The sequence below is a fragment of the Neopsephotus bourkii genome, unplaced genomic scaffold, assembly GCF_033783945.1.
Source record: "Neopsephotus bourkii isolate Nb327-2 ecotype Australia unplaced genomic scaffold, CSIRO-AGI_Nbou_v1 NB_867, whole genome shotgun sequence".
Taxonomy (NCBI): domain Eukaryota; kingdom Metazoa; phylum Chordata; class Aves; order Psittaciformes; family Psittacidae; genus Neopsephotus; species Neopsephotus bourkii.
Genome location: NW_026901363.1, coordinates 893,965 through 904,418, shown reverse-complemented (window position 1 = coordinate 904,418; position 10,454 = coordinate 893,965). Strand labels below are relative to the sequence as shown.

Here is a 10,454-nt window from a genome sequence, read left to right as displayed (position 1 = left end):
AGTTTTTCATAAGAAATGCTGTGATTTACATATTGCTCCATAGCCCAGCATTAGCGACTGAGAACCAAATTTCTCCCTGCCCCACAGTGATAGAAAAAAAAGAAAAAAGAAAAAAGAGGAGAACCTCACAAAGGTTTGGACTGAAAGAGGTATAAGGTACTTTTAGGATAACAAGCCCCTGAGGGAGAGAGTACAGAAGATACCCCACAGAAAGGAGAGACTGTGACCACAAAATGGAAGAGAAACCTTTCAGCCCAAGGGAAATAATATCATCTGCTTTATCACACATCACCAAAATGCAGTGACAAGCCAATGCCTATTAGGAAGTTTTACAGCAGACCCATACACCTTTCCTGCATCCTTGCAACCTGCACTACAAATCACCACACAAGTACCATCGTTCTACTGGCACATCTAGTCTTTTTTATTTGTACAGAAATGCTGCTTACAGGTACCAGCACAAAAGCAGGTTAAGGTCAGAGTACAGAAAACAAGGCCCACTTTCACCAGTGGAAGCACACCCAATATGAACACAAACTCCAGCCAGCAGTAACAGGATCCAGTCTCAGACTGCTGCAGCTCCTTCTGAGGACATCTCTTCGTTAAACCTTCTCTCTAAGGTCCTGAATAAATGATCATCAAGTCCCACTTAACCATACCCAGGTTATACTGCAGCACGGGAGGGCTCAGCCAGGGAGTCACCTACTGCTTAAGTCCTTCAGGGGCAGCATTTGAGTTTCTCACCACTCTGCAGGCAGTTACAAAGAACAAAGAGCACAGACTTTGTGCACAAACCTCATGCAGTCTCAGACTGGAGTGGGTGAGTTCCAGACAGACACTGCAAACACTGGCTCTGGAACAAACAACACATTTTACTGCAAGAAAAGAAACCCATGTAATGATCTGAGACCTGGGTCCCCAAAAACCTCTTTTCTGTGGAGATTTTAGGTTGATCCATTAAACTGAAGCATTCAATCAAACGTGATCCGAAAACTGCGCTCTTGCTCCTTGCGGCGGCTCTCACAAATCTTTGTCACCTCTTCTACCTTCCTCTGCAACATGGCTGTGGGACAAACAAGAGATTAACCTTAGAATCACCCTAAACCACAACCCTGCAGAGTTTAGCTTGCAGAAGGAGAAAGAAAACCACTGTCCTTTGTTTTTGACACTCAGCCTTGATAGTGCACAAAGGAGGAGGAAATTCCAACACAAAACACTGGTAATCCTCCAAGGCAAAGAATAGCTTCTGGGAAGTATTCTGAGGCATTCAGGCCAGGTTGGACAGAGCCTTGGGTGTCCTGGTTTAGTGTGAGGTGTCCCTGCCCATGGCAGGGGGATTGGAACTGGATGATCTTAAGGTCCTTTCCAACCCTAACTATTCTGATTCTTTGATTCAGGGACTTGCAGGCAGAACCAGAAGAGAGCTGGGACATCCTGACGCTGTTTGGCATGCCAGTGTGTGTTGCTGTTTGAGGGCACTGCAGAGAGCAGAGAATACCCTCCCTGCACAGAAACTGCAAAAGCTGGTCTGCAGCTTGAGCAAAAGCTATTGCTCTGTAAAAGTTTTCTCTTCTCACCTCCTGCTAAAATTTGCTCCGAGTTACACATATTACAGATGAACTACACCATCTGTTCAAAGCACACACATATTTTCTTGCAGGATATCACACAGCCATAACAAGCCTTTAACTTACCAACAGAGATTCTGTAAGTTCTGGGAATACAGAAAAGACGGTGCAATCGCACAGGAGAGCTGCAGAGCACTTGCAGCCACAACACAGATGAGCTGCTATTTGTACATCCCCAACTTAGGAATACATAAGGCACTGAATGATCACCAACTTTAAACACAGCAGCTATCACAACATACAAAAATATCTTGGAACAAGCTATAGCAATTTCCAGTTTCATTCCATGAAATCTTACCATAATCCACAGGGCTGGCTACAGCATTATGCCAGCCTGGGGCTTAGAGACTCCAGGTTACATGTTATTTCATATAACACATCAAACCCAGAATCTTCCATAACATATTAACCAACACATTCCAGTTTGTTCCTTTTCAAATATTGACCATGCAAGAAATGATTATGGCAGAAGATGGCAGGGTGCTTCCCTGCCTCATAGATCTCTCGCTCAACTTGGAATTCAGTTGTAACTACAGAAGAGAAGACTTGCTGTTTCTCTCAGGAAGAGCTAGAAGGTCAGAACAAGGCTTTGTCCAAACACTCCTTTCCATTGTGGAAGCAACACCACCCTTCATCTATGTTCAGCAAGCGGTGGCATTTTCAATGACTGCCACAGTTGCACATCATTGTTTAACAGGTCAGCTCAGTTAATAGCCACTGTGTAGAGGTATGCCTACTACTCACTGGAGTGCATACAGCACCAGGAATGCTGCTCCTTGTGTAGGACCCCACAGGAACAGATAGACACATTAACCTTTTTGAGGAACTGCAGTTTCTTCAGCTTATTGCTTTTGTCTTGCCAGAAGGTGAACTGAGTGTGAACTGCTTCTGTAGAGGTACATGGCCCAACAATGACTCATTATTAACTGACAAGACTCTTTGGTACTGAATGACAGAGGGGAAAATGGGTCTCCTTGCTGCAAAAATTGAAAGGAAGTAGACTGCCATTTTCACACATCCAGTAAAGTCAATTTGGATCCACAGGAGCTGCACCAGATTTCCAGATAAAGGCAAGATTGGAATGTGGAAGTTAGCATACATGTTCTGGAGGAAAAGGACAAATTCACCCCTGACTTAAGCCAGTCATACTGTTTAATAGGGACAGCAGTGTGCCTGCTTTCAGCCAAGCAGTACACCAAGTGTGAGCACTTTCACAGCACTGCAGGCAGACAGTGCAATTCGGTGCCACTGAGAGGAGCTCTGCTTTATTCTGCCATGCCCCCCTGTGGCTGCTGGCACCAGTGACAAATCAGAACCGTGTAGAATTCTTGAACCCCTCACCAGGAGGCACTGCCTGTTTGCTTTTAGTAGGGCACCATCCTACACTAGCTAAAGGTGAACTCAAGACAAGAAACGACACCAAGTACTCAATCAGGTCTTCACTAACGAGTGCATCTTCTGCTCTGTGCTACACCTCAACTTACTGCTCCTGTGAAACTTCCACACTGGAGCCCCAGAGTGACACAGCCTGCAGATACATGCACACTGCTCAGTCTCACCTGGATTTGGCTTTCCCATTGGGGTGGGTGCATGCGAACATTAACCACACGCAACCCCCTCACACATTTTCATATTTTAAATGGAAACCCCACAACAGTTTAGAGGTTGAAATATTTAACATTAGTTTGACAGAACAAAGCACAAGGTTTTCAAGTCTCTGCTTTGCACTGATACGTTTCAATCTGTCCTTTTCATAGAATCGTAGAATGGTTTGGGTTGGAAAGGACCTTAAGATCATCCAGTTTCAACCCCCCTGCCATGGGCAGGGACACCTCACACTAAATCAGGGCACCCAAGGCTCTGTCCAACCTGGCCCTCAACACTGCCAGAGATGGAGCATTCACAACCTCCCTGGGCAATCAATTCCAGTGCCTCACCACCCTTACAGTAAAGAACTTCTTCCTTATATCTAACCTGAACTTCCCCTGTTTCAGTTTAAACCTATTTTTGGGAACACACTGGCAGTTACCAGGAATTCTCAGCAGAAGCCTCAATTGCACATCAGAATTCAAGCACAAAAAGGACAGTATCACTGAAAGTGAGGGGAAGAAGGTATCTCAGGGACCTTCAGGAATTCGTTTGTGTTCAAGAAACATTTGCACACATGCTCCATGTTTTCTATATGCATTCCCAAAAAGCTGCAAGACAACTCTCACCTGAGTTCTGGTCAATCCACTGCAATGAATCCATGTGTGCATTCAGGATCTTACAGATCTGCTGAAGCTGAGCACAAAGAGAAGGTGCAAGTCATTTCTTACACTACATAAAAACTAGGAGCAGTAAAAGACAAAAACTCACTGTCCCTGCCTTTGGAACACCATGCAACCCAGAGTCTCATATGTACAGCTCTGCTAACTTAGCAGCCACTGCCCCAGGGGAAGTCTGTGCAGCAACTTTCTTCTCTTTACCATAAGGAAAAGAGACTGGTTTGGTGCCTGTGGCTGCAGCTTATTCCAATTCAGACCCAGCAACCACATCCATCACCACATTAGACTTGAGGTGGCAAAGTAAAAATGGGAAAAACTCGGTCTGCAACAGTGAAGGGAAATTTTACTACAAGAAAGAAGCAAGTAGTGGAGCAGGAAGCCACATCAAGGTTAAGAACTGCCTCTGAAACAAGCTGTCATCTTGGCAAAAGTAAGGCATCAAACAAATAACCAGGGCTCCTACAGAACGTGGTACTTTGAAACCTAGTCATAGAACTGCAGAGTAACTATGTGTGCCAGGCTGGTTGTGCTGTTATAATGCCAGTTTTATGACAAGAGAACCAATCCAAGGAAAACAAAACACCGCTCCCAGGTTGAAACTGGAAGCAGACAAGCACCCAAAAGTGGACAAAGAGTTAGAATGGTTTAAATATCCTCTGTCTTTCACTAACATGCACAGAATAAAGCTCGGATTTACCGGGTCACTCGTATCTGCTGGGCCTCCTGATGTATTCAAGTGCTCAATGATGTCCTTCAGATCTTGTGCCATGCGCTTCAACTGAGCATCTATGTTTTCAGCCAGTTTATAACTGCAAAACACACAAGAAGAAAGGTCAGAATATTTAAAGCAAACCAGAAGATCCACACCCAGTCACACCTTTCAATCAATGCTGGCAGACATGTGGGAACAGCACGTTGAGAGGCACCCTGGCACACACTGGAGTTAACTCCTGAACTCCTTCTCACTGGATATATAGATGGAGACAGACAAGCAATATTCTGGAGGGCTTTCCGGATGGTCTTGTCAGAAATGAAGGAAGTAATTAGACTGGATTCCTAAATACTTATCTCTCTTGAGCCAACATTTCTTATAATTACCCTGCTATGATTAAACACTTAAGGCTAACAAGGATGTCTGAGCCCCAATTAGCGCATTCTGCTCTCATCCCCTCAATTATTAATAATCATTAATTTTCAGAGATTATGCCAAAATTAGTAACCTGTTCCCAGACAGCTGATTAGACCACAACACCCAAAGAGATTTTCATGATGATTCAAGGGCTTCCAGTCACATTTCCCTGTTTCTAACGCCTAAAATCTAAGTTGCCATGCAGAAAACAGGGTTACGTGACTGACAAAGGCCTCTGATAGATCAGTGCTGTCACGCATCCCATCTCTACTGCCTGCTGACTGATCATCACATTAGTCTGCTCAGCACACGTCCAACACAGATTTGTGTCTTACGTCCTCTCCCGCTCTTCATCTGCGTGCTGCAAGTAAATGGTCCCACTCTGCTCCTTCACAGACTCCTCCAGAGGGGTCAACAGGTCTTCAAGCTCCTTCTGCTGGGACAGGATGAAGTCCAGTTCCTGATCCAATCTGAGAAGACAAAATGCTTACCACACTACTTACAGCTCATGTACGTTCTACATCTGCATTCCACAATACAAGATTGTGTTTCTTCCCTGCATAATCTCAAGCATTCACGGTGTCATACCTCTTCTGATCAAGCTTCACTTTCTCTACTTCTCTGTGCAATGAAGAAATCTGAAACACAACAACCAATTATACTATGAAAATTCAAAATCAACTCAAGAATTAAAAAGAGACTGAATGGAACTGAGAAAGCCAGCACAATACAAATGTCTACAAGAAACAGTTACATAAAGATTTACAGACCAAAACCTGAACAACAGAGGTTTGGCTTTGAAACTCCACCCTAAGATAACTGTTATCAGAGTGTAAACTCACAGATTTCCAAGCATCACTGTCTATCAACCAGAACAGACATACCATGAGCACGTAGATTAATTCACATTGACACCTAAAACACTAAGGGCTTTTAAGGATCTAACCAAGCCAAGCCAAATTGTACTAGATGTCACTTTACCTTCTCTCCATTCTCTATCAGCATCTGATCCCAGGCATTAACTTGTGTAGCTTGATGGAGAAAGTGTTTCTCCTGGTCTTCCAGTTCCAGACTCCACTTGTTTATCGAACTCTCCAGCTGGGCATAGGTCATCACTGGAGGTGCACTGAGAGCAAGTGTGGGACAGTGCAGAACACAGGATCACAACCCAACACCCAAACATGGCACCACTCACCTCCCCCTGCTCCACCAGGCACCAGCACTGATTCTGCCTCTTGTCCTCATCAGGACACAGTCACTTGTACCAAATTACTCACCTGGTGCTTGTTGTTGTGGTGATGGCAGCTGTAGAAGTCACAGCTCCAGTGGCACCAGTTGTAGTTAACGGCTTAAGATTCAAAGTGAAGCCAGAAGCAGTAGTGGTGCCTGAAAGAAGAGATTCGAGTCAAGCAACAGAAGAGAATACATCTGCTATCAGAGAACAGGTCTAATGTGCACTTCTACTAAAGCGCAGGGCTGTGAGCTCAATCAGGCCCGTCTGAAGGGATCAGAAACAAATACAAAATTAGGAAGAGCTAATCTGTTTACTTTTCTAGAACATCAGTGTCTGTGTGTCCTTCATACAACAACACAGCACTGAAGTCCTTCTCCTCAGCTAACTTCCGCATCCAGTCCTTACCAGTGGCAGTGCTTGTTGTGGCAGCACTTGTTGTTCCAGGAGCTTTTAACCCAAACCCAAGCGTCCCAAGACTGGCTGTCCCAGTGGAAGGGGCACCAACTGTAAACAGAAGACAACATGAAGAGTTTGTGGAACCCATTAAACGCAGTGCCCCTTTTAAAAGCTCTACCCTGCCTGCTTACCCACCTCCCTCTGGTCTGTATCTTTATTAACCATAATCAGTGCTCAGGTGAAGGATCACTGGGACATCAAATGACAAAAAGCACTCTGCTCTGCAGTTTTTCCAGGAACCTTCCAGGAATGCCCATTAGATTAAAGGACTCTTAAATACTAAGATTAAAGTCTTGTTTTGGACATAGAGAAGCAATGCAAGAGTTGCAGAGCTGCTGAAAATACAAGCTATTAGACAACAAATAGCAAGAAGAGCTGCTCCTTGATTTCTCCTCTATTACCCCAGCATCTGCAGATCAACTACTGACAGGGACCACCAAATGTGCTGCTGATTGATTATCATAGAAGAGAATCATAGAATAGTAAGGGTTGGAAAGGACCTTAAGATCATCCAGTTCCAATCCCCCTGCCATGGGCAGGGACACCTCACACTAAACCAGGGTACCCAAGGCTCTGCCCAACCTGGCCTTGAACACTGCCAGGGAGGAAGCATTCACAACCTCCCTGGGGAACCCATTCCAGTACCTCCCCACCCTTAAAGAACCTCTTCCTTATATCCAATCTAAGCTTCCTTTGTTTAAGTTTTAACCCATCACCCCTTGTCCTATCACTACAGTCCCTAATGAAGAGTCCCTCCCCAGCATCCCTATGGCCCTGCTTCAGATACTGGAAGGCTGCTATGAGGTCTCCATGCAGCCTTCTGTCTGCCAGGCTGAACAGCCCCAACTTTCTCAGCCTGCCTCCATACAGGAGCTGCTCCAGCCCCTGATCATCCTCGTGGCCTCCTCTGGACTTGTTCCAACAGTTCCATGTCCTTTTTATGTTGATAACACCAGAACTGCACACAATGCTCCAGGTGAGGTCTCACAAGAGCAGAGTAGAGGGGCAGGATCACCTCCTTCCACCTGCTGGTCACGCTCCTTTTGATGCAGGCCAGGATACGGTTGCTTTCTGGGCTGCAAGCGCACACTGAAGCTGGCTCATGTTCATTTTCTGATCGACCAACACCTCCAAGTCCTTCTCCGCAGGGCTGCTCTGAATCTCTTCTCTGCCCAGCCTGTAGCTGTGCCTGGGATTGCTCTGACCCAGGTGCAGGATCTTGTACTTGGCACGGTTAAACTTCTTAAGGCTAGCATCAGCCCACCTCACAAGCGTGTCAAGGTCCCTCTGGATGGCATTCCTTGCCTCCAGCGTATCAACCGAACCACACAGCTTGGTGTCATAAGGAAACATGCTGAGGTCGCACTCACTGTCCATGTCACCAACAAAGATGGACAAGACTGGTCCCAACACTGATCCCTGAGGGACACCACTTGTTACTGGTCTCCAGCTGGACACTGAGCCATTGACCGCAACTCTTTGCGTGCACCCATCCAGCCAGTTCTTTATCCACCGAGTGGTTCACCTATCAAACTGATGTCTCTCCAATTTAGAGACAAGGATGTCGATTCCCCCATCTGACAGGATCTGCATATCGGTACTTACGTGAGAGGCCTGTGGTGGTGGATGATGCTGGGGCTGCAGAACTCGCTACTGATGCAAATAAAGTTGGTCCCGTTGAGCCAAGAACAGAGGTTGTGCTGGTAGAGGCAGTTGTAGCAGACGTGGATGTTACTACAAACAGAAAAAGCATCCACCTCATGCCACTGCAAATTCACAGCAACAAACACTTGCAGCTCATTTTCAGGTACAGCTTAGAAAACTGTTCCCACAAGGAACAGCAGATTCACGAAGCCTTGAGGAATTATTCCCCAAAATCACTTCCTACCTCCAAGTTTGGCTCCAAACGACAGAGTGGGTCCCGAGCTGGTACTCGTGGTCAGTGTTGCCGTCGGCGCACTAGTGGCTGCAGTGGAAGTTAATGACCCGAAGTTCAGGCCTGGAACAAGTGGCATAGCAAAAGGAGAAGACAGACCTTTTACAACAGAGACTCCGTAGCTTCCACTGACCACAGCAACAGTCACGTTAGAAGCAACAGAGGTACAAAAGCCACTCGCTTTGTTGCACACCGGCAGAAGCAGAGGCTGCAGAACCTCCCCGGCTGCCCTCCCTGCTGACAGGATTCCTGACTACAGCGGCCATCCCAAGGCCAGCACTCACCTGTGCTCTGCCCCCCAAGGCTGAAGGGGGCTGCAGACTGGGTTGCAGCTCCCAACGTGGCAGCAGAGGTGGCAGCAGCTGCAGGTGCTGCTCCAAAGCTCAGCCCCGTGGGCGCTGCCTGCGGCGCTGCAGCACCGATGCTCAAGTTGGCTGCTGCGGCCTGAGTCGTGGTGCCGCTGGAAAAGGTAAACCCTGCAGTGGTCCCAGACTGAGCCGTGGTGCTCGTGCCAGCGGATCCAAACGCAAAGCCAGAAGGAGCTGCTGCTTGACTCGAGGGCGTGCTGGTCAGTGCCGAGCTACCGAATGCAAAGCCCCCTGTGATTCCTGTGGCTGGAGTTGCAGCACTGCCTCCAAAGCTTAATTTGGGTGCATTTGACCTAGGGAAGAATGGAAAGAGACCAGCTGGAGATGTACATCCACTCAATACTGAGTCAGGTTTCTTACAGGCCACTTCCTGACAGCAGAAACCAACATTCAGAACACACACAACTGACCAGGCTTGCGTTTCGGTTTTGACAAAGGCTATATGGCAGCTCCTGCCATCTGCAACCCTCTGTTAAGCCTCTTTATACTACACCCCCTTGACTACCTCCACCCATACGGGCACCAGGACACGTTTACAGCAGTGCAAGCGAAGTTGCTTATTCTCCGGGCTCTTCAGCGCCCTTTCCGCATCCCCTACATAACACTTGTTTTAATTGAATTCCACTGCTAGTCCCTGTGTGAGCTCCCTTCCCACTGCTCCCATCTGCCAGGCTTTGACAACAGCAGCTCCAAAGAATCGCTTCAAAGCTGCAGCCTTTCCTAAGGAAAAAAACCCAAACCCAGTCCTACTTGGCTGAAGAAACATTCTGGGCACACCAGATTTGGATGAGGAAGGACAAGACGTTTTATGCTTAATCTTAAGACCCATTAGAAAAAGCCAGCATTGACAAGCACGGGCCTCGCTGAACTCGTTTCCAAACATGCAACAGTGCAACGGGAACTGCACGGCACAACACCAACAGGCCCCCCCTTTAAGAATCACGTTCAAACCAGTGCAGAGCACCAAGGGGTCCCCGCCCCTGTCCCGCCGCCCCGCGCCTCTCACCCCAGCTGGAACACGCTCGCTGCCGGAGCCGCGCTGCTCGTGGCCGCCGTCCCGAAGCTGAAGCCGGCGGGCTGCGCGGCGGTGGCCGCAGGCCTGCTGAAGGAGAACAGCCCGGAGGACTGGCTGCTGGCGGCCGGCTGCGCCGCGCTCCCGAAGCTGAAGCCCCCCGAGCCCGCGGGCGTGGATGACGAGAAGGAGAAGCCGCTCGCGGCCGTGCTGGCGGCCGTGCTGGGCGTGCCCAGAGTGAAGCCGCCGCCCGTCCCGAAGCTGAACTGGCTCATGGCGGCGGCGGGACCACGGACCGGGCCCGTGCAACGGCACCGCGCCTGCAGCACCGGCAGCCGCGCGTTCCGATGACGCACGGCACCGCCGCGCTGCGCCCGCCCCTCTCTCCCCCTCCCCAATCATCGCCCGGGGGCTTCCCGCCGAC

General features: G+C 48.2%; 2 protein-coding genes across 2 annotated transcripts in view; both read right to left on the bottom strand.

Moving 5' to 3' along the window:
* RBM41 (RNA binding motif protein 41) overlaps positions 1-10,454 on the bottom strand; it is a 66,674-nt gene that overhangs the window by 16,693 nt on the left and 39,527 nt on the right. The gene's annotated exons all lie outside the window — the stretch shown is intronic.
* On the bottom strand, positions 453-10,331 carry LOC133214075 (nuclear pore glycoprotein p62-like). Its single transcript, XM_061356756.1, has 12 exons — positions 10,025-10,331; positions 8,935-9,311; positions 8,603-8,713; positions 8,320-8,448; positions 6,664-6,762; positions 6,302-6,410; positions 6,006-6,150; positions 5,613-5,662; positions 5,360-5,494; positions 4,593-4,704; positions 3,845-3,911; positions 453-1,063 (listed from the first exon to the last, which is right to left on the bottom strand). The coding sequence occupies exons 1-12, from the start codon at positions 10,303-10,305 to the stop codon at positions 972-974; spliced, it is 1,707 nt and encodes a 568-aa protein (XP_061212740.1). The 5' UTR covers positions 10,306-10,331; the 3' UTR covers positions 453-971.